Source organism: Ursus arctos, unplaced genomic scaffold, assembly GCF_023065955.2.
Source record: "Ursus arctos isolate Adak ecotype North America unplaced genomic scaffold, UrsArc2.0 scaffold_4, whole genome shotgun sequence".
Taxonomy (NCBI): Eukaryota; Metazoa; Chordata; class Mammalia; order Carnivora; family Ursidae; genus Ursus; species Ursus arctos.
The window spans coordinates 4,675,268-4,700,073 of NW_026623056.1; the positions used below are offsets into that span (position 1 = coordinate 4,675,268).

The 24,806-nt window shown below is 40.5% G+C and overlaps 1 protein-coding gene across 3 annotated transcripts in view; it reads left to right on the forward strand.

The window, feature by feature from the left end:
- The first annotated feature begins 5,877 nt into the window (after nt 1–5,877).
- The window catches only part of SKIL (SKI like proto-oncogene), a 29,025-nt gene continuing 10,096 nt past the window's right edge, over nt 5,878–24,806 (forward strand). Inside the window, exons 1-3 of one of the 3 annotated variants that reach the window (XM_026498802.4) lie at nt 5,878–6,084; nt 7,693–9,470; nt 23,193–23,290. In XM_026498802.4, the coding sequence (XP_026354587.2) occupies nt 8,373–9,470; nt 23,193–23,290 (1,196 nt within the window). In that variant the 5' untranslated portion in view covers nt 5,878–6,084; nt 7,693–8,372. Of the gene's footprint in view, nt 6,103–6,756; nt 6,955–7,692; nt 9,471–23,192; nt 23,291–24,806 lie in introns of those variants that run through there. The other 2 variants (XM_026498795.4, XM_044384178.3) reach the window with 2 other exon arrangements.

Here is a 24,806-nt window from a genome sequence, read left to right on the forward strand (position 1 = left end):
CAGAAGAAAACCTATTTTTAATGGCTAGAGAGCTCTGCTGTCCATTGTGAGAGTCACTAGCCACATATAGTTGTTATTTAAACTTAAATGTATTAAAATAAAATTAAAATTTTCTGTATCTTAGTTGTATTAGCCACATTTTAAGTACTCAATAGCCACATGTAGCTATGGGCTTCTTATTGGATAATGTAGATACAGAATGTATCCCTCACTGCAGAAATTTCTATTGGACAACACTAGCCTGAAGACCCCTACATTTAAAAGAAGCAAGAAGTTCTTTAAATATTTTATATGCCAAAGGCAAAAAAGATGGGGTGTTTTAATAGTTGGTTTTTTGTTTTTCTGTTTTTTGGTTTTGCTTGAGGAACCTAAGTCTAGTGAGATTTGGTAGTAAAAACTAAGTCCAGTGATATGAAAACTGAAGCGGACAGGTCTTTCTGACCCGTGGTTGCAAAGACTCTGACTAGCTCAAGTGCAAAAGGGGATTCAGTTCAAGGTTGCAGGAGCGTCCAAGGACAGGAGTACAGCTCAGCCGGGAACACACTCGAGCCTAAAGCTTGAGTCTTATCAGCACTCTATCTGCCCTGCTCTTTACACCTGCCTCATTTTGGTTTCTCCCGGCAGAACGGCTTACACTGTTTTTCCACTCCACGATACAGCAAGCGTGACCACCAAAAGTTCTGGAGGTTATATTTTCTCTGTTCAATACAGGAGCCAGGCTGAGGCTAGCCTCTTTTAGTGCTCATTCCAAACACCTCTGGGAAGGTGCTCCTTGGCCTAGCCTGGCTCGGGTGTCTGTTCCTGGTCCAGCTGGCTATGATTGCGAGGAAGGTCAACCGTAGCTGTAGAAGCCCTGCTGTTGTGGCCATGTGGCTCAGAGAGTTGGGACAGGAGCCAGGAAAAGACACAGAGCTGGGCAGCCAACCCTGTGGGAAGCCACTACAATTCTCAATCTACCATTTGGTGGCCCAGAACTCCCTGCTTTGGTCCTTTACCCGAGCTTTCCCTCCCTGAGCTATACATGAATACCTTCTATTTCTACATCCTCCTTTAATCAAAGTTTCCTTATCTTGTGTACCATTACAATAGGATTCTGCTAGGTGACCAATGAATCTGATATAGACAGCAAACCAGAGCAAAGATTTCAGATAAACCCAGAATATCAGTTTTCTCATCTGATAAGTAGGGATAATGTTGCCTAACTTGAGACAGTGTTGTGAGATTAATAATTATATAATAATAGATTAATAATAATGTTTATTCCCTTCTATGTACTACATTTGCCGTTTAACCTGGATATTAATGAAAATAATATATCATGGGAATCTCAAACACTATGTCAGAAAGGCAGTGGGGGCGATAGACTCTTTTGTGACCCTCGAATCATATAACATAAACCTTAATCCTATTTCTTACATCCAAATTGATCTTACATAGAACTCAGATTTGAAAATCATGTGTATAATATTTTTCACAATTTGAAGGGGAGGGTGTACCCAGCTGTGCGATCTTGAGCACAACTCTGTGTCACTTTCTTCATCTGTAAGATGGGGCAATAATAGCCACCGTTTCACTGGGTTGTTCTGAGGATTAAATGAGGTATACATAAAATGCTTAGAACAGAGCCTAGTAATAGTAAATACTATAAATATGTTAACACTGGCTATTATTCTTCAATGAATTGTTTCCTAAACCATAGGTTGCATGCATTAGTAGTGAACTGAAATATAAAGATTCAGAACAGAGAGTAGACTATCAGAGAGCATTACTCCGCAGTAAGGCTAAGTATTATTGTGGGTTGTGATAAATATTCCCCAAAGCTTGGTACAATGCTGCTACCTGTAAGTTTCAATATTTGCTCTTTTTTGGCTAATTTGAATCAGTCCTTACAGCTTATGGGACTGAGCACCGAGAAGAGTGAGGAAATGAAGAGTGGAAACCCTGGTGATGTGGGTCAAATGCATGTCCTACTAACCCCTGTTCTGCCACTGATCAGCATGGTGGTTTGGCTCATAACCCAAACTCTGCCTCAACTTCTCTTTTGTTAAAAAGGGAATTTCTTGTATGTATCTCATAGGAAAATGTGAAGCACTTTGAGCTACTTACAGCCTAGCGCTACAGTTAGACAGCACCTCTTGCCTTGCAGGTTTCGAGTCATAGCTTGGCAATATCATAGGGCTAATTATGACTTTTTCTTCCTGAAAAAGAGAAAACGTCTCTGGTTTGTAGTAAGTCAAACTTTGCCACACTTTCTAAACACTCATGAAATTCCTAGAATTGATGATGAAATTTCATGTGTCTGTTACGTTGATTTTAGAGTTTGTTGCAATTTATACACTGAGAATTCAAACACTTCTAACGTGATCTTTCTCTGTTTTACCCTTTCTGGCTATTCCTTCTTGCTTTCTTCCTCATACTTCCCTTCCAGTTTCACAGAGCTGAAGTTAAAACCTGAAAAGAAAAAACAAAGTGCTGCATGACACTATTCAGGAAGAGGAGGTTAATAGTTTTTAAGCATCTGGTTCTCATCTTATTTAAGGCATGAAAATGGGGATTAGGATCTTGTAGATATAGTATTGACTTGGCGGATAAGAGGAGAAAGCCGAGTCAATGAGGGGGAGGAAATTTGCACCAGCAGGGACAGTGACATTAAACCAATATGGGGCTGAAAGTGCACTGGGTTTGGGGGAGTGGGGGGCTGGGGGCTGTACGGACAGGAGGGGGGAGGAGGGATGGGTAGGAAAAAGATGAGAACACTGTGAGGAAGTTAAAGAGCATCAGCACGGTCATAGAGTAGAAATAAATGAAAAGCTACAGAAAACAATGAGGTGGAAAAGGAAATAGTTGAGATTCTTTTGTGAAATTGAAGGACCTTGTAGCATCTGATTTGCTGCTGAAAATATGTCAAACAAGTTTTTTTATTGAAGATCAAGGGAGAGGGGAGAAGAGGCGCTAGAACCATCAAGCTACAACTGGTTTTTCTTCCTTAGAAAAGAGCACAGGGGGTGTAAACAGAAACAAAAACAAGCTAGTGTTTGTGGGTTCCGGTAACATTATTTGACCTTTCTTCCCCCTCCTTCGTGAAAATAAAATTAATTTACATCGAGTGTTTGCACTTTACCCTATCCTTTCCATTTTCATATTCTTCCTAATTAATATTGGTAGGTCAGTGAATGAGGAACTCCGGACCATCTAGTATCGGTTAGTTTGGATCTTCTAGCTGTAGCGCTTAGTGGAAGAGGAGACAATGGGTAGGCTCCTCTTCCCCTCCAATCATTTGGAATTCTTATATGCACACAGGCACACACTCTCACAGTAGTCTTGCTCAGCTCCTGGCAGCCAACAAGATGAGGTAGGAGGCCATTTGAAACCTACCTAACAGCTATTTACTAACCAATACTTGAGGTGACTTTTCAACACAGGTGCAGACCATCGGTATATGGGAATCACAATACTCATTACCTTACAGTGCTTATTTTTTGTAAGGATTGTATTCTCTGTGTCCACTTAATTCTGAGATAAAGAACCATTATCATTTGCTGCTGTGTTCTTTTTTTCATATTATACAATCAATTTTGCTGATAATTCCTGAAAATCTTTAAATAGGCCTGCAAAAATTTGGCTGGGAAAGAGCCTCCCCATCTGCATCAGACCTATGTAAATGTACTCTGGCTTAGTTTCACTTGTGTTCAAACCTGTACCTTTGAGGCTGAGACCTTGGGAATTCAAGGGCAAAGTGAATTTTAATTTGGTACGTTCTGTACTTTGATGAATAATGAAAAAAAAAATGCCCTCAAAGCTTGATTGGTTCTAGCTTCATTTGCCTGTCACTATTTCTCAAACCATTGTACATAAAATAACAGGCACAAAAGATCCTTCCCTCGAAAAAACAGATTCCTGGGGAAAGCAAATCAAAAGAACAGTGGAGGGGATAATCAATTTGATTTCTCAAAAGTCTATTTACTGTCCAGTTTATTTGGTCCTTAGGCCTTTGGACACTCTAGCAAGTAATTATTTTTATGGCTGATAAAATGAGTACTAAACATTTATCATTAATTGTAGTTGGGAATCACTTTTAAAAAAATCTGTCATTTTGGTTCCCAAAACTGTTTCTTCTCGAGAGAGACGAGCCAGGTGCCAAGAGCTGCCCAGATGCCAAGTCTCAGGACTGTCCAGTCTTCCACATTGGATCTGCAGCCGGGCCTTCTAAATATTCTCGCGGTTAGAAAATCTATCCCCCCAGACTCACAGATGCTGTTCTCCCCCCACTGGCTCTGCACAGAACATCATTATCTTTGCCGAGCTTCTGTCTCTATGGCAATAACAGATGGGAAGTGCTGCGGAATTATTCATGTTCAGCAAAGGAGGCAGTCAAGAAGCAGGGGAAGATGGGGGGTGGGCGAGGGGGCACGACCCGGGAGCACGACGTTGGGGGCGTAAGGAAGGGAACGTCGGAGTGGGGCGAATGAGAGGTTTGTGAGCCTTTGGTAGGCCTCCTGGGAGGAAAAGTGGGGGGGAAAAGATCTATGAGCATAGGACTATTCCCAGCCGGCTAGCTCCAAATGCGGACCACGTAGGGGCGACCTCGAAGCAGTAAAACCAGGAGATACTGGACAAAAATGGGCGAAAAGGGGGAAAAAAAAACCCAACCCTGAGACGAAGCTCGAGTCCTCTAATTCTGTGCAGTGCAACTCGGTGGACTATTTCGGTTCCTGATCTTGCGGTGGGGTGGAGAAAAGGGGATTTCTTGGTGTTTCGAAATACGACGGAGCAACTCAGCAGAGTTTAATATGCTAATTGGCTATCCTGGGAACACTGATCACGGAGACCACTCCGCTCCCTGAGGGTCAAAGCCGAAAGCTCCTAGGTCGTACCTTTCCTCATCTCATTTCGTGTTCCTCTCTAAAACAAAAACCAAATAATAAAAAGCCCTGAGTAAACTCAGGAAACCTGTAATTTCTAGCTCCCTTTTGGAACCGAGGGAGAAGCCTAGTGGGGGAGAAGGGGGGGGGAGGCTGAGAAGTAGAGACAAAAATGTTCTCTCTCGCTTTTGCCGGAACTTTGGCCAGCCCTCCAGCCTGGCCGGATGGCGGATGGAGGTCAGCCCGGGGAAGGCGTCTGGGCGGAGGCCGCCCGAGCAAGGCGGGGGCCGCCGAGGTGGGGGCCGCCGAGGTGGGGCGGAGCGCAAGCAGCTGGCAGGGCGGCCCGCGGGCCGGAGGCCCCGCGGGGGCGGGGGGCAGCCCCGGCGCGCCCCGGGGAGCAGGGCCCACACCGGGGGCGCTGCAGGGCGGCCGCCACCCGGCTGCCTCCGGGGCGGGGCGGCCCAGCTGCGGCCTCGCGGGGGGAGGGTCGCCCGTGCCTGACCTCGGGCGGCGGCGCTCTGCCGGGCGGGCCCTTCCTCCGCCCTGCCGGCTGCTGGGGTCGCGCACAGTGCACCGCGCGGCCGCCCTGCCCCCTCTCTCCCTGTCGCGCGGCAGCCGAGCGGCCAGGGCGCCCCCGGGTCTGGCCCGTCACCACAGAGCAGCGGGTGGGGCGGGGGCGGGGCGGTGGCGGCCCCAGACAGCCGGCTGGGCGACTCGAGGAAGGAAGGAGGGAGGGCGGCGGTGGGGGTGGGGCGGGGAGGGAACATCCTGTCTGCGCCGGGTGCACCGCAGACAGCGCCGCGCGCCAGCCGCCCAGACGGCGCGCGAGGCCAGGAGAGCCGGGCGCGCGCCTGGGGGGAGGGGCGCGCGCGAGGCGACCGGGCGTGGGGGGAGCCCTAAGGAGCCACAATAGGCCAGACGGCGCGCGCGTCCCCGAGGGGCTGGGAGCCAAGAGGCGGCGGCGAAGGCGACGCCGGCAGGGCCGCGCGCGCGGTGCCGCCGCTGGCTCCGTTCCCCACCCCTCCCCCTCCCCGCCGCCCTCGCTCTCCCCCGGGCGGCCGGAGACGGCGGCGGCGTCTGCGGGAAGCCGTGTGTCTCCGCAGTGACGTGGGCGGGCCGAGGGCTCGGTGACGTCAGAGGGCTGTGTGTAGCGATGTGTGTGGGGTTCGGAGCGGCGCCGGCACAGCCGAAGGGAGCGGGCGAGCGGCGGCGGCTGGCACAGGTGCGGCCCCGGCTCGCGGTGAGGACGCGGCGGGCGCGGCGGGAGGCAAGGGGCGCGCGGCCTCTGGGGAGCTCGACGGCGGTGCTGGGGGTAGTGGGGAGTTAACAAAGCTCGTCGAGCTACTCCGGGCGCGGAGGCCGGAGTCAGGGGTCCGGATGCGCGGGTCCCGGGTGGGGTCGGGGCCACAGGGGGCGCGGGGCGGGTGTTCCACGGCGGATCATGCCTCGAAGACCCCAGGCGGTGGGTGCGGACACGGGAAGGGCGCTGCACTTGACCGGAGCCGTCGGGACCCCGGAGACCCGGACGCCCGTCACTCCCCCCACCCTCCCCCAGCCGCCCGTCTGCACTCCTCGGGGATGCCCCGGGCGTCTGTCGGCGCCCAGCGGCGCGGGGATCCCGACTCCGCGCCCCACCCGCCGGCAGACCCTTCTCGCTTTTGGCCCCGGGCAGGCGGGGGAGGTGCAGTCTTAGGGTGCTGGGGTAACACCCAAGAACTTCCCGGGGAGAGGGTACGCGGGGGATTTCCACAGTCCTCCCCGCGGCCCCCGCAGTGGGGCAGTGTTGGGAGGGCACTTGGGGTTGTCCCGAGGCTGTGGGTGGGGGCTGGGGGACTCCTCTTCCACTCTCCCCCCTTGCACAGCCCAAGGCGTCCCGGGTCCCTTGTCCACCGCTCCGCCCTCTCTCTCGGGTTTGTGATGGGTGGGTGGATTTGCGTGGGCCGAGGATTTCAGGGATTGGGGGCTCCCCCATTGTAGGTCGTGCCTCCTGCCCTCTTTCTCGGCCTGCGTTGGCTGAGGTGTTCCTGTGGTGGGCGAAAGTCAGAACATTGGCTAGTGGCCTTGGTCCGTAACCCTTTGAGTATATTTTAAGGTAAATTGCTGGGAGTTTGGGAGGCAAAAATTTCTATTTATTGGATTTCTTTCGGAAGAGAAGGAAGGAAGTGGAAGATGAATCTTTTCTTTTTCCCTCTTCCTCCATTTGCATTCTTTGTGAGGTCTGTCTGCCTTGTGTTTTTTGTCCGGAATTAGTCTTGTTAAGGATGGAGATTCCCAGGAGTGGAGTCTATAGCTTTTGGCTTCCATTAAACAAATTCACTAACCTTTTAGAGGGAAAGTTAATTTTTGCCTACAGTCATTCCAGAAAAAATAGCGTACACTGACTAGGTGAATTAATGCACTTAAAATTGTAACTTAGTTACATATGGTAGATTTGTTAACTCATATCTGATTTTTTTTTTGGATGAAACTGGTATATTTTTTTAAGTTAAGAGATGAGATAATGGATTATTATCGTTAAAATGGCATAACTGAGAAAGCCTCTGGTACTGAGTTTTGGCTGAGGTGATCTATTTGTTTAAGGTTCTTCCTATTCTGAGTTGGAGTAGCCCTCTCCCTTTTGAGGGATATTATTGCTCCCTTTACTCATTCTCCGAATTGCTTTCCTGTTTAAATGAAGTTCTAGTTAACTGGTGTTAGATTTAAAGAAATCGCTGAAGTGTCACCTTTGGTAAAGTGAACTCAGTATAAGATTAAGAAACTAGTTTCAAACTGACCCTTTGGCCTCTGGAGCAAATTCAAGTGTAACTTTCCCCACCCCTTTCTCTTCCAGATTAAGTAAAAGAAGAATGAACAGTAATCCATGAAGATAACTGGGCAGTTTTTCTTTAGGTATCATTTTTAATTATAGAAGTTCAAGTGGAGTCCGAAGCTCTTCTTGGTGTGAGGATTTATGCAAGCCTTCAGTTTGTCAACACAGACCAACAGATCACCACTTTTAGAGAAGATACTTTTTTTTCCCTTTTTTGGTGTCCTTGGTGCCAAAAACTAAATTTGGGTGTGACATTTTGATTTGTGTTTGTGTCTAGGTTTTATGACACGAGTAATCATATAAACTTTTCACATGTTTTGCTTCAAACCAAACCAAACCATTGCATTGATTCTGGACTTCTTGAATTGAGGGAATTGATGTTTATTTTAATGCATATATTTGAAGAATTAAGAAAAAAGGCTTCCTCAGAGGTGTGCCTCACAATTATATTCTTTATTATTAGAGACAAAAGAAGAACATTTATAGCACTGGCGGTGAAATTATACTAGAGTAGAAGCAGAACCAAATAAAGTTGCAGAATCTATCAAGTAAGTTACGTAGATTTCTGTTCGAAAATTTAAATTTTCTATGAGAGTAAGTTACCGTAAGTATTGATATACATTGCTTTTCTCTCTTTGAGTGAGTGACTAAATAACAATGCAAATTTCAGACTTACTTATATAACACAACAGTTTTTAGCCATGGCAAACCTCCAGACAAATTTTTCCTTGGTTCAGGGCTCAAATAAAAAACTGAATGGGATGGGAGATGATGGCGGCCCTCCAGTGAAAAAAATGATGACAGACATTCACGCAAATGGAAAAATGATGATCAACAAGATGCCGACAGTAAAGAAGGAACACTTGGATGACTATGAAGTGCCAATGGAAGCTGACGGGGAACATGCCAAGCGAACCTGTGCCTCTGTGCCTGAACCTTTACATTTAAATCCCAGTTTGAAACACACTTTGGCGCAATTCCATTTAAGTAGTCAGAGCTCCCTGGGTGGACCAGCAGCATTTTCTGCTCGGTATTCCCAAGAAAGCATGTCACCTACTGTATTTCTGCCTCTTCCATCTCCTCAGGTTCTTCCTGGCCCACTGCTCATCCCTTCTGATAGCTCCACAGAACTTACCCAGACTGTGTTGGAAGGGGAGTCTATTTCTTGTTTTCAGGTTGGAGGAGAAAAGAGACTCTGTTTGCCCCAAGTCTTAAATTCTGTTCTTCGAGAATTTTCACTCCAGCAAATAAATACAGTGTGTGACGAATTATACATTTACTGTTCACGGTGCACTTCAGACCAGCTTCATATCTTAAAGGTCCTGGGAATACTTCCATTCAATGCCCCATCCTGTGGGCTGATCACATTAACTGATGCACAAAGACTATGTAATGCTTTATTGCGGCCACGCACTTTTCCTCAAAATGGTAGCGTACTTCCTGCTAAAAACTCATTGGCCCAGTTAAAGGAAACTGGCAGTGCCTTTGAAGTGGAACATGAATGCTTGGGCAAATGTCAGGGTCTATTTGCACCCCAGTTTTATGTTCAGCCTGATGCTCCATGTATTCAGTGTCTGGAGTGTTGTGGAATGTTTGCGCCCCAGACGTTTGTGATGCATTCTCACAGATCACCTGACAAAAGGACTTGCCACTGGGGCTTTGAGTCAGCCAAATGGCATTGCTATCTTCATGTGAACCAGAAATACTTAGGGACACCTGAAGAAAAGAAACTGAAGATAATTTTAGAAGAAATGAAGGAGAAATTCAGCATGAGAAATGGAAAGAGAACTCAATCCAAGGCAAGTTTGGTTCTTTGGGGTTTTTTTTAATAGTAATTTTGAATAATGGCAGTGGTTTACTTTGAAATCAAGTCTATGTTTAGACTATTCCTTAACCTGTGCGTTAAGAAACTGGTACTGCTCATGCAACAACAACAAATACTGATCTGTGTAATGTGTTACGTTTGTATTACACGTTGTAGGCTATAAAGTGCTTTCCTGTGTGTGTGCTCATTTGGAAGATCAAACAACCTAGTACAAGAAGTAGGATTATTCCCATTCTACAGATAAAGAGAATGAGGCTCAGAGAGATCAGGTGACTTTCCCAAGACTGTATAGCCAGGGAATGGAGGATTTGGGGCTTCTTTCTCAAGTCATGTTCTCTTTCACACATCCTGCTTTTTGATGACAAGATCTGTTGTCCTAGGACTCAAGACAATTTACACTTTGGTGTTATTTCCATTTGCATATGGCATAATAGCTAGCTGAAACAATTCTGGTGGTGGGCTTCAAACAGCATTTTTCAAAGGTAGATCTCGGATTTCTGACATTATTTCTGTATCTGGATATTCAGGCTTGATCAGTATTGGAAATAAATGGAAAAGGTGGATTTATCTGAAGAATTTGTGATTCTAGTAAGCAATGTTTTTTTTTAAAAGAAAAATAACTTTAAAAAATTGTGACAGCTAGAATAAAAAGATTACTTTAGACTAAATATTAATATAAAAACCTGTCAGCAAAGAGATCTTAAACATTATGTTTCCACCACATTATTTGGTATCTAAGATCTTTATTCTAAGAGTTTGAATGTCTGGGTAAAACAAGATTTGGGTTATTAAATATCCAGTTTGTTGATCTGGTTTTCATAGATATTTTTCTACTTGATTAAAACCAGCATACTAGCTAGCACTGGTTCCTGAGCGGTTTTACGTGTAGAGTTTTATTCGATTCATACAACAAAAGATTGGCCATGTTTCATCTTAAGAATCTTAATTTTTCCACTATTAGTTTTTATTTCTTGAAATAATCTCTGCCTTTTCTACTTCGAGAACAAATGAATGAGGCATAGTAAATGACTGAAGCTTATTCACAGCAACATTAGAACTTGGGCTAGAATCTAAGATCTGGTGTCGTGTGCTTTATTATTGTACCTTTAAGGTTTTGAGGGAAATTTAGTTACAGTTTAGTTTGGGATTTGCTTCTGAAGCTCAAGAAGTTAATTTTAGACTCTAATTCAGGATAGTTTGCTACTTGCTGCTTCCAGAGGGTCAGCACTTTGAAATTCCTTGCCTGTGGCGCCTAGATAAGTTTATACTGTTCATGTGCAGTTATTGACTGATTTCGAAGCAGGATTGACTTCAAGACAGTTCTCGAATTGCGGGACTTGCTTACAGCTGGATTGGTCCCACGCTGAACCTTGTGCCTGGAAATTATCTATATTCTCAAAATGTGGAATGCACCTTTTGGTTTTTATGATATCTTGCCCTAATTAAGGGCCCAACCCTTACGTGTCTGTAGGTGACCACATTATTTGCCAGATATTCTTGCTCCAATCGTCATTGCTCTGACGTAAGCATTTTTGGGATAAACTACTTTGCCTGATATTCCTGCTCTGTGTTGGTGAGAAAAAACATTTGAGAACCATGATAAAGGTTAAAAAGAAAAAGATGATGAATTTACTTAACTGAAACTGAATGCGCTAGGGTTTGGGTAAAATTGAAACCATTTTTCATCTGGATGTAGTCCTTTATTGTCTCAGAAATTATTAATTTGAATTCATTTTTTTATTTGGGGACGGTGTGAGATTTCCCCCCCACGTTTTGGCTATGTTATCTTTTTGCAGGATTTACTGTTTTGGTGTATTTTGATATTATTTCCAATTTTATGTGAATTTAATTTAAGGGAATTTAAGAAAATTTCTAGCAATCAAATCTTTAAGAAAGAAGACTTTTGGGTTCACATGTAATGCATACTTGAGTGGTTTATTATGCTTGCCACTTCATATTTTGAAAATTTACTCCTTAAAACTTTGTGAGGTAGTTCCTGCTTGAAGGTCTGTGAACAAGGTTTCTTATATGAGAAACCAGTCCCAGATGGGTCACATGTTCCTGGTTGTATAACTGTTGGGTGGTAGAATCAGGAGTCGAATGCAGTTCTTCTGACTTGTAGTCTAGTAATTTTCACTGCTTTTTCCTAAAGCAAACTTAGTAGTAGAAACTGAATTTTGAGAAACATTAACTTTTTTATCAATTTCTCTTAACATATTGGTTCATAAACTCTATATATAAACTTGAATTATAGACTAAGGTATTTAACTGGGAGGGGGGTGCTAGGAGATATCCTTAACTGGGGAACATTTTTTATTGTCTTCTGTGAGTCAGTGAGTTGGTTGCCAAACAAACCAAATAGACCCAGAGGAAACTCATTGGAAAAAGTCAAGACAAGCTTTTTCTTTTTTCTTTCTTTTTTATTTAATAGAAGACTATACTAAATATATTAATCTCTTATATAAAGAACCTTATGTTTAGTGTGAATACTAATGTAATTCAGTATGTTTATATAGTTAATGTAGTCAAAGTATTGTTTTAGATTAAAAGAACAAAATTATGAAACTCAATAGGCAGTTGATTGAAATGTAGCAACTGTTAAATTATTTCCAATGATGGAAATTATATTAGTAATGACCACCAAACTATTTGCATGACTAATAGCTACATTTAATTTGCATAGTTAGTAGCTATATTTAGATGGGAGAAATAAGTGGTATAAGGTCAGTGTTCTAAGTGAGGAACTGGCTCTATGTAGAAACTAAAGGTATATTTTGAACTCTTTCTTACTCAGGTCACGACAAGAAACACATTTGATTTTAGATCTGCCTAGGTGGCTTTGCAAAATGTTGTTCTTAAACTATTTATTTCTTCTTATCACCAGAGCTTTTTGTTAGAAATATGTTTATTTAAAAAAAAGAAGATACGGTTATTGTGTTTTACGGTGTGTGAATGTATGCAAGAATGTCGTATTTCTTTTCCAAATCTTCAGTGGGTATTATTTATTTGATCTAATTCTGATTTTATTGTTTGTACATTTTTGTCTATGGAAAAAAGGTTGCTAAGCAAATTGCTCTTTTTTAAAAAAGATTTTATGTACTTGAGAGAGAGAATGAAAGAGAGCTCGTGTGAGTGGGGAGAGAGGCAGAGGGAATCTCAAGGGGAATCCCAAGCAGATTCCATGCTAACCCCTGAGCCCGATTCAGGGCTTGATTCCATGACCCCGAGACCATGGCCTGAGTGGAAATCATGAGTGGGATTCTTAGCCGACTGAGCCACCCAGGGGCCCTGCAAATTGGTTATTTATAAATAAAATTTGAAGGGTGGTATTTACTTAAGATTATTTTCAAGCACACTAGAAAAGTCCACTTGTAGTCTTAGGTGGTTCTTTACTGTCACAGAATGTGGCTGATAATCTTTAAGTTAAAGATGATGTATGCCTTTATATATTTTTTAAAAGATTTATTTATTTTAGGGAGAGTGCATGCGTGCACATGTGAGCACATGCACACCTGTGTGTGAGGGACGGGAAGGGTCAGAGGGAGAGAATCCCAAGCAGACTCCCTCCTGAGCATGGAGCCTGATTGCAGCTTCATCTCCTAATCCGTGAGGTCATGACCTGAGCAGAAATCACAAGTCAATCGCTTAACCAGTCACTTAACTGACTAACACACTCAGGTGCCCCATGCCCTGATATGTTTTTTAAAAAAATTAAAATTTTGATTTCTAACATTTGGACTTGACTACTCTTAAGTAAGTAAAGTAATACGGTTTTTACTCTGCTTAGGAAAAAAACCCCCTACAGATTATCTATGATGCAAATAGATGATCTAAAGATATCAACTAAATCTTTTTTTTAAAAGCCCATTAAACATTTTGCTACTTTGAGTTTTGCATTTTCCTTTCAGTTCATCATTTCTGCAGAGGTTATTGGAATAATAATGATAGTGCAAAAGAATTTTCCCATCTTGTGAACTGTTTTTTTTGTGTTTAGGAATTGTGTTTTTAGTCCAAACCTAAATGAGGTAAGGAAATGCACTAGAGAGAATGGGCAACTCTACAAACAGTAGTGTTGAGACAAAATGTATTCCAGTAATAATTGGGGCAGATTTGGTGGTATTTTGTTATATCAGTGATATAGTGTGCATTTTGTGATTAGCATAAATTTTGATCAAGTGGGGGTAAGGTTAGAATCATATGAAGTATTTGTGTTCATATGGGGAACCAGTATGAATATTTTTGTCTAACTTTCTGAAATTAATAACTAACTTCATGAATTTTAGAGACTTTTTCCTGTTTTCCCATAGTTTGTTTAGTGCTTAGCACGTCAAAGGCACTCAGCGAATTCCCTTTTTTAACTGAATAAAATTTTGAAAAGCAACATTGCATTATCTTTTAGAATATGTGGAATTTTTTGGAAAAATGGTGGTTTGATCTAGAAATAAACACGTATGTATTTTGCAGATAAACTATTGAATGAGATAACTGATCCACTAAGAGAATGGAAGTGAAAGCATTTTGGAAGTTAAGAGTCTAGGAATGTAGGGTGGTGCTTCAAACTATTACTGAAATATTTACTAATATGTATTTGGGGACTTTTCCTTTATTCAGACATCTTCTTGACTTAGAATTATGTGAAGATATTTCTAACACATATTAAATAACTGAGTATTGGGTTCAAATGTATCTCACTCTTAGTACTCAGTAATTATACTAGTTGGATATTTACTTACTAAAACAAAGTTATGCCAGGAAAAAAGTGTGAAACAGGTCTATTGTAAGAATTATGTTAAGGACAGTTCAAGAAAATCTTTAGAATGGCTTTGGGAATAGTGCCCCCTTCTGGTTTAGAAAATACAGATCCTGTATTTGTTATTACCACTAAAAAATGATAAAAGTTATAAATGTTAACATTTTTAAAAAGGCTTATGATAAGAAACTTAGAAGTTTATTCTTTTTGGTCTGAGAAATGGAAAACAATGAAGAAACTTCAAGGAGGAAGAGAAAGGATACACCTGAATCGATGTGTAGGCAGCCAATAGTGTTCTCATACATTATGATTTATGCCACTGGAAGAACAAGGAAGTAATCGAGAACTGGGTTGATTTCAGTCCCTTTGGAATTCTGGGAGAGGAAAGTGTGGAGCCAGAACTCAATTTGTTCAAGCAAAGAGGTAGAACTAGTTTGAGAATAGCTTTAGTAATGGCTGGAACCTGTATTTTGTCCACATGCGGAATTTTGGTCTAATGAAGGTTCATACATAAAATAACTTAATGATTTTATTAGACTACAAAAAGCAATTAAAATAAAATAAAATAAATATATATATATATAAAATTAAATTCTAAACCTTTTCTTAAGGTGCAGTTTGCCTCAATCACTAAATAAATTATAGCACCATGCTAGGCAGAAAAAGGAATGAGTAGGAAAAATATAAAATTACTTTTTTTTTTTTTTAAGTTTTTAAAATTTATTTGACAGAGAGAGAGCAGGAGCAGGGGAAGTGGCAGGCGAGGGGGAGGGAGAAGCAGGCTCCCCGCTGAGCAGAGGGCCCAACTCAGGACTCATTCCCAGGACCCAAGATCATGACTTTACCCGAAGGCAGCCGCTTAAGCTGAACCGACTGAGCCACCTAGGCTCCCTATAAAACTCATTTTGATGTCTAGACTTAGAAGTGGGTCATGGAAGTATGTACATAAAGACTAAATGCAGGCCTCCTAGGGCAGGAATTTATCTTCTAGTTTCTGAATCTAGAATGTGGTATATAGTTAAGAAAGATTTGAATAACTGAACGAAAAGTCTACAAGCCCTATAAAGTTACCAGTGATTTTCGAGGAGAAAACCAGGTTTAGTTTTAAAGCAAAGCAGCATTTTGTTTTTATTTATGGTATTGAATTTATTTTGAGATTTCAAATAACACTAACAGTGCATGTTTTGTTTATGTTATGGGGACAAGAAATACAAAAGTTTAGGAAACTCAGTAAAAACCATTTTGGTAACACTAGGGCTTTTATTCCATGTTAAAAGTTGTTTGTTTGGGTTTTTTTTGGTGTGATTATGAAAGCAGTGTAGGCCCATCGTAGTAAATCCTAAACAAGTGCAAAGAAGAAAACTTTCATAATTCATAATTGCAACATAGTGATAATTCCTTTACATATGTAATGCTTCGTAAATCTGTGCAAAAGCACCGTCACAGTACACAGGTGTTGTTAATACAGGACCAGTTGTTGAAATAATATTTTTTGGACCAATTTTAAGACAGTTCACTTGGAGCAAGGTTTTTCAAATTGCAGTTTTTCACTCATGCAGACTTTTTCATCTGGGCTTCTATGAGAAGAGACTGAAGCCCTACAGAAAATGATCTGAATGATGGTTTCATCAGTTCTCCCAAAGATGGTATATAGTGCCATTCTAAATGCTTTGGAGTGAAGTTAATTCATTGCATGCAATGGATGCCTTGGGGCATGTGGGCTTGTCTCTGGAGAACCCCAGTTGAGAAGGGCCAGGAGGGTGATGAAATCAATTTAGTGGGTCACCAGCATTCAGATAAAATGAAATAGAGTAAAATAAAAAATAGACTACATTGCACATAATAAAATTAATCTACATTTTGATATTGTCAGTATACATTAATTGAAGACCAGAATAACCCAAGATCATAATTTTTTTGAAAGCATATATGCCGAAATGGGATAGAAAAGCAAAACCTAATGAGATTTATACAGATATTTTAGTGAAAAGATGTATATAACATGGAGAGTGGTAAGTTACTGTGATAGTAAATGGATTGGACACTGTAGAATTCCAATATAAAAATTTTTATTTTTAGGGGCACCCTGCTGGCTCAGTTGAAGGAGCATAGGCTCTTGATCTCGGGGTTGTGGGTTCCAGCCCCACATTTGGCGTAGAGATTACTTAAATAAATAAACTTAAAAAATTACTTTTAAAGTACCAGGAATTTAATAACAGGACTTTTTATCAATTTGCTCCTTTTCCTTCATATTGTAAAGGGAGTGATACCATACTACTGACTTCACATGGTTTTGTTTCCATAAAGGATTTAAGATAATAGTTGCACATTATAAAAATGTGAGTCTTTGCTTTTCCTGTGAGCAGTTTTAAGCACTTTAAACTTAAAAGTGACTTTGTGCGGTAGGTGGGAGCTTTCAGTGTGGGGGAGCAGCAGACATTGCTGTAACTCTGAAGATCTGTTTTGGGGGCACTTAGTGCCCATATTGTTTCAGTTTTTTGGGTTAGTTAATTTTAATAATTACAGGGAAGCAAGGCACAAGATTAAGCCTTAAAGTCTCTTTAAGTAGCTATTTGCTACCTTGTAATACTATTCCTGTTTCAGTTGTTGAAACACTCATTCACAGCATGTTGGAAGTATTGAGGAAACTTGATCCTTAGTGAGAGATTCAGTTTCTTTCAGTAAGAGTTGTTGGCAGCTGTGTGGTAGGGTGTCTTTGTGTCCTTCTGAAATCATTTATTGGCCACTTGAATGTCTTAGTATTATAATAACACAGTAAAAAGACCCTGACAGGTATATTCACTTTATACCTAAGGAGCTAGTGCCAAGTCATGTGTTTAGTAAGGTTGCTAATGATTTATGTTGGGCTTGTACAAAGTAATGATTATTTAATATGCATTATATTTTACTTATGTAAGCACATCATTAGGATAACCTGTTAAATTTACCAATCTGCTAGTTCTTTGTATGCTTACAGTCTCATGAACACCACAATGTAAAAATTAATCTGTATATTTTATAGCTCTTTCTAAATTCAGTTTTTAAAAATAATTTTTCCACATATTTAAAAAAATTTAATTCTGATTTTTGGTGAGATTTTGGAAGTCCCACCAATATGTTGAGCTATTGCCTTGATTTCTTTGGTTCATTAATATTTGTCACGCATTAAAGATAATATTAACCTGGTATCGTAGTTAAAAACTAGAGTGCCACCTAAAAGCAAAGTTTATTATTGGAGATAAGTCTAGGAATTGTAAAGGGTTTGATTTATTTATTTATTTACAAATTGGAATGTTTATATATGAACAGTGCTGAGTGGCTGGGATTGTTTTGTATCTAGAAAGTGGCAACTAAAATGTTTATTGGTTTTTTTTTTTTTTTTTGTAAATGAAATCAAGTTCTTTAAATTATTTGTTATTGTGAGACTAATAAGCATTGCACTACCAAAATACAATAGTTCTTTATTAGGAAATCTGATTTTCAAAGGATCATGGGTACATAACACAGTAAGTTGAAATTTAGAGAAACTTTCGTAAAACATTTCCTAATTTTTACTTAAGATGAATTCTTCTATACATTTTGGGATTGTTTAAATTTTGTTTTCATAGACATTATTTGTTGTTTTATGACTTAGAGAAAGAACCTTTGAAATGAAATAATATGTCTGAAAATTTTCCTGTGTGTTTCAGATGAGGATGCGATCTGTTCATTTTGTGATAGATAATGGTGGGGAAGTTGGGCAATAAAAGCCTTTTAAAATGTTTAAGACTCCAGCTTAAGATACTAAGTGATCTGTTTCTCCTCTTTGCCAAGTAATGTAATGTATTCTATTTTAATGTTTAAATACACAAAGTAAATAATTTTTTCTTACATTGAAAGGTGAGATAAGAGGCAATAGATGCTCATATCTTGGTATCTAATTTTTATTCCTGATCAGTAGTAGCATTACTGCTGTGCCATTTAATTATATTGTTCTTTTTTTGAAGACCTAATTTGTATGTTGACACAAATGCAGAATAGATGAGAAAATCTGGCATGCCTGTGAATGTTCTGTTGTATAATATGTGCTTTTCTTAATTGTTTTTAACACACAGTTAGGGTAAGTTGTTATAAATGTGTTTATGGCTTACCACATGTTGGATAAAATTAAATCCCAACATTTTATCATGGTTAGTGTTGTACATTTCCTCATCATTTATATTATTTAATTTGTAGATCTGATTTCTAAAAATACACCCCAGAGACTTTTGGGCTGCTTTGGTACTTCATGAATAGAAGGATATTGAGTGTGAAAGAGACTGTCTTCTCAGTTTCAGGGTAGCAGAGTAACCTGATAAAAGGTCACTGTGGGAATTAATGACCTAAGCTGTCATTCAGAATTCATTCAGCAAATATTTATTAGGTCCTACTGTATGCCAGGCATGGTGCTGGGTACTGAAAATACAAAAGTAAGGAAGTTGGTCCTTGACCTCGAGCTGCTGTTGAAGCGGAGGCTCGATAGCCTCTTCTTAATGATCTTGAGTGGGGGATTCAGACATTGGCTAGGGGACTGCATAAGTGATCTGTAAGGAAGGTTTCTTTCAAATCTCTAGACTGTGATTTTGTTAGTAGGATGGTGTGAGATTAGAAAATAAAACAAAGGACAGAAATTAGAGAGGGATGGATGTTTAAAATGCTAGCAGTTATTTATGGTGGCATCTGAAGTTTAGAGACCTAGAAATAAAGATACACTGAGTTTGGATCGTGAATAAAAGTAAAACTTAACAAATCAAGCTGTAGAGTTTTGAAATGAATGTGATCAAAATTGAGTCAGATTTTTTTTTTTTTAAACTGAGATTTCAAGTCAAGATCTTTGGGTGAAGAAGTTTAGAACTTGCTGTTTTGAAGATTTGATATTCCAGATATAATAGAAAAAACTTCTGAATGTATAAGTCAATTTTAGTAATTAGAATTTTAAAAATCTGGAAACAGTTGATATCTTGGGCCGTACATCCAGAATTGTTTTGGATATAAAGCTTATTTAAAGTGGAGCTTTATTTTCTAAATAATGAGTTTAACAAATGACTTCTAGAAAAGAAATTCTCATTTAATTCAAGCTGATGTTATATTTCATTGATTTGTTAGAGTGAGCGTATCCATGCTTATTAACACCTCTTGTCATACAGTGTTGTGGTGAAAAATGTTCTGCCTAAGTGAGTTTTCTGGATGATGAAGCTACTCTTTTCAGCAGAGTGTTTTTTAAAACTTTAACCTTTTTCATGAATTCTAGAATGTCTCAGTTTTCAGTTTTTCTAAGTGGTAGGTATACAGTTATGGTATATATGTGTATACAGTCGGCTATTTATATATGGTATAAATATAGACTATAACTATATTATGTTAACTCAGGACTTCTTAAACATGAGTTATTGTACTGTGTTGTGATGAAGCTAGGGGACAGTGGAGATATAGTAAATTATTTGCACTGGCCTATGATAAAGCCCTCAGATTGTCTTGCTTTTGAATCAGATTTTGTGTTTGCATTTTGTAATTCTCCTGTCTTTGGGCTGGCAGCTGTCACCTGGCATCTATCATTTAGTATTGCTGTTGCCAGCAGTACCTTTTCTAATTTACTTGTAGAACTGAGCTATAGGTTAAGAAACTATGTGAACAAGCGATTGGCTTATTTTATGAATAAGCATTTGATTTTGCCTCAGATTCTGAACTTCTTTAGAATATTTGCTCTGGGGGCGCCTGGGTGGCACAGTGGTTGAGCCTCTGCCTTCGGCTCAGGGCGTGATCCCGGCATTGTGGGATTGAGCCCCACATCAGGCTCCTGCTATGAGCCTGCTTCTTCCTCTCCCACTCCCCCTTCTTGTGTTCCGTCTCTCGCTGGCTGTTTCTGTCTCTGTCTAATAAATAAATAAAATCTTAAAAAAAAAAAAAGAATATTTGCTCTGGATTGTGAGGTGTTTTTTTTTTTAAGATTGTATTTATTTGAGAGTGTGTGTGCACAAGTGGGGTTGGGGAGGGGCCTGGGGGGAGAGTTTGGGAAAGGGCAGAGGAGGGAGAAGCAGACTCCCCGCTGAGCAGGAAGCCCAATGTGAGGGGCATGATCCCATGACTCCCGGATCATGACCTGAGCTCAAGGCAGACGATGAACCAACTGAGCCACCCAGGCGCCCCAAGTTTGTTTGTTTATTTGTTTGTTTGTTTAATTGTATAGAGCCTAGAGGCCCTCACTGAAAACTCAACTCTTAAATCCTTTGAAAATATCATTATTTTCCCTAATCTTGTGGTCTCATTGTTAATTTTTCAAATTCCTTGTTCATGCTTAACTAAAATGTTGATTTCCCACCAATAGAGGTTACCATATTTTTATTTTTGGCTTTTCATTGGTCTTAAATCATCTCCTGATTGATCAAGTTGTGTAATGGTTGCTCCAGAAACGGTTTCCTTTCCGTTTTCAACCCATTTTGTTGGGGCCTTGGGTTGTCAGACTTCTTCTGAGTTTCTTCATCCAATTGTTTTCCCCCATTAGCGGGATCGCCCCAAACCATGGACAGTTTATGAATAGATGATGCTTTAATCACAACTGCTTAGCTTCTGGAAATCTGTTTCTATTCCATTTTGTGTAGTTTCTTGGTTCTGAGCTGGAATATTGGGACCTTAGGCAAAATAGTTTTCCTAACCTCTTAGTGTTTAGTGGCTGTCCCCTGAGCGTGATGTTTATGAATTATTGGGTGAGGATGTCATTTCCCGCACACCTTACCTAGTTGGAGAAGGGAGTGGAGATATTCAGAGGAATATCCAGCTCTCCTTTTTGTCTCATCCTTCTATCTCAATCTCAGTTCTATCCCCTCTTACTCCACTGGGGTTGTCCATTAACCTCCTGTCTTTATTGCTCACCCAAACCTTACCTCCTTTCACCTCCCTCCTCTACTACGTGAGTCTTGTTCCCCCTTTACGATACTCTTTTCCCAAAAGAGCAGGGTAATTAGTGTGATTTGAAACATGGTGTGTGTGCAAAATGGCGCTGGTGGTTGGTGGTAATGGAGAGGCCGTATAAAACCAAAATAAGAGAGAAGTTCATAGTCACAGGTTCTTCTTTTCTTTCTTAATTTTTGAACCTCAGTTTTCTAATCTGTAAAATGGAGGTCATGATACCTACTTACTGAAGTACTTGTTAGAGTTAAGTAGGGTTTATGAAGTTCTTATCAGGTAGATAGATGTTCATTAAGTAGCCAGTTACCTTCTCTTTTTCATTTATTCACATGTGTAGTTTATGAGGCAATTTGGTTTATTAATAAGTGTTAGCAAGCAACGTAGTTTCAAGTTTAGCCTGACAAAGTTTTTGGTTTTTTTTTTGTGTGTGTATTTTTTTGGTGTGTAAGATATTTGTTCGGGATCAATTGCCTGTTAAAGGAAGGGAGTGGAGGCGAGACTGTGTAGAGGGAAGGTAAAAATGTGCAATGCAGTCCCATCAGTGTTTCAGCCAAGTTGGCAGGGAACTGTGGAGTGAATAATGCCCGTTTGAGTTGTACCATGTTAAGATAAAATGGCTGCTCCTTTGGACTCCTACCTCCCTCGTATCAGTCACCGTATCAGCTGCCCAGAGAAAGGCATGACTCAGCTTTGAGGAGTTTCCTCACGAGCCTGTGCCCCTCAGGTACTGTGCTGAATTCTTCAGGCGGATCCTCCGCAGATCTGTAGAGTTCTCTTTGGGCAGCTTTCTCTGCCGTGCAGACTTGATTTGCCTTGGTCTTTCTGGATGTACCCTGTCTCCTCCCCTTACGTTACTCTGTGAGGCTCTGGACGGCTTCCCTTGTCTTTCTAATTTTTGTTTTTTCTTTTTCTTTCTTTCTCTTTCTTTCTTCCTTTCTCTTTCTTTCTTTCTTTCTTTCTTTCTTTCTTTCTTTCTTTCTTTTTTCTTTCGCATTTCACCATACTTCTTTTATTATAAATCTGCCTATGCATCTGTCTATCCACCTTTTTTCCCCTCCAGTGTTATTGAGAAATAATCAGCATACCTCACTGTATAAGTGTAAGGCATACAGGATGGTGGTTTGATTTACATGTATTGTGAAGTGATTACCACAGTAGGTTCGGTGAACATCCATCCTTGTAATGCAGTCTGTCTTGGTTTCTGAGGCGCAGTGGGGTGCTTCAGCCTCACCACCTCCACCCTCCCATGTTACAGGGTTCTCTCAGTGGTGTCTTGTTCTTGAATAGATGTTAGTAGTTTTTCCTGTGAGGGGGCGTGAAGTCAAGAACAACCTATGTTGCCATCTTAGTGACATCTCTGCGCTGGCAAAGTATTTCTTGCTATAGAATGTTATCTGATCCTCTAACAAATACTGTAGGGAAGCTATGTATTCTAGCTCATGGTAGCGGCAAGAAGAATCCAAACGTACCAATGCTGTACGTTTGCAAGATATTATTTTATTTATTTATGGATTTTATTTTTTATTTATTTCTTAAAAAGATTTTATTTATTGAAGAGAGAGAACGAGCGAGAGCGAGTGCACAAGCAGGGGGGAGGGGCAGAGGGAGAGGGAGAAGCAGACTCCCAGCTGAGCAGGGAGCCTGATGTGGGGCTCCATCCCAGGACCCTGGGATCATGACCTGAGCCGAAAGCAGACGCTTAACCGACTGAGCCACCCAGGCGCCCTTAAAGTGGATTTTTAAAAAAGATTCCTTAGTATGAATTTTATGAAATCATTTCCAGCAGTCCATGTGAATATGCATTCTGAAACTGTTTCTGTGATAGGATAGTTCACTTGATTTTGAGTGATTAGATTGGTGCTTTCAGGGAAGGCTGCCTTGTTAGAAGGGGACTCTCAAGTAATGTAACTCTTATTAGTCAGGATTCTTCAGAGGTGTACACTGGCCTTGTCAAGTTGACACATAAAATTAACTGTCACATCTTCCCTCAATGAACTTTTTCCCTTCTACATTTTTCTACAGATAGATACACCATCAGGAATGGAATTACAGTCATGGTACCCTGTTATAAAGCAGGAAGGTGACCATGTTTCTCAGACACATTCATTTTTACACCCCAGGTGAGTGGGTATTGGCTCATTTGTTTGTTCATTCATTCATTTGTTCATTCATTGATTCATTCAACATCTGTATGTCAGGTACTGTTCTAGTTCCTGGGAATTCATTATTTAGTTTTAGGCTTGTTAGTGAAATGAATTGTAAATTGTTTTGAATATTTGAGATAACCTTTTCTTGGTGTTTTTATGTTCTTTCTAGGAATTCGTCATTCCTTTTCACCCTAAAATAAAAATTGGAAGTTTTCCTTTAATTTCCTTGCCTCCCTATAAGAGGTAAACCAACTTTTCAGGAGTTGGGTGTGCAACTTTGGTATTTTACAAAGAAATTTGTGAAACTTAGAAGCTTTCATAGACCCCTCAAAATCCAGTTTCATATTTCTAATAGAACTACACCTTAGATGATAAACGATCCAGTTTCATATTTTTAATAGAACTACACCTTAGATGATAAACGTGTTCTTTATCGATGCCTAGATTCTTATTGCTGTGGGTACATGTTCCTCCCAAACACGGTGATGAAGAACGTCAGTCTCATGTACATTTGCACAGTTCCTACCACTCCTGTTGTGTTTGAAGTCTTTGGGATTATTAAACCTGTCAGGTTTCTTAGCAGAATACTGAGTTTTTATCCTCGGAATTCATGTAATTAGTAAAGAGGAACAATATAAATTACTGTATAAAGAAAATAAGATGTAAGCGGAGATGATTTAGAGTTCAGGGAATGCAGTAGTACATCAGTTAAATGGTTGCATTTTTGACTAGAGGTTATGCAGATTATAGTTAATAATATGGTGCTTCAGTATCTAGCTCAAATTTGTTCCATGGGTTTCTCAGATAATCTGCTGAACAATTTTATGTGAGCTTTGAGCAAAATTGGTAGTTATCCCTTCAATCTTAGTTTTGTGCAACTTACTACTGAAGTTTTATCAAATGAGGAAGTACTAAAGTATTTCAGGAAGATTGCTCTGTGGGGTTTGGAACAAATAGGACTGACTGCCCAGTACAGTAGCTGGGTGGTATTCAGAGTGCTATGTAGGAAGGGCCCTGGGAGCTCCTCATTGGGCCTATGGTGAATCAGGCCATAGCCTTGTGGTGTGGGACTGAATCAGCCTATATAACAAAGAGCGAGGATTCCTTGCTTTCACGGGTGCTGGGCAAGAAAATGGTTCTCCAAGTAGCAAATGTCTGTTTTCTTTCTAGCATAAGCTTTACCTATTCAGGGCTATTGAACAGCTCTAAAGTGCTTCATGCTTTTAGTTCTCAGGTGGTTTTGAGGGAAGGAGATGAGACTGTAATTTTCTTTCCCAGTGAGTATCTCTTTAGTGCTTAGAAATTACTTTTTTGCAAAGCAACAGAAATTATTCCTAATTTTGCACTTAACTGTCTAAAATACTGAATTTTTAAAGAATTCTTTTCTGTGATCCTTATTTTCTGAGTTATGTTGTCTGTTATAGTATAAAATTTTTTAACCATAGAAATAGAATTAACATATTTTGGTTTTTACCCAAATGTAATATAT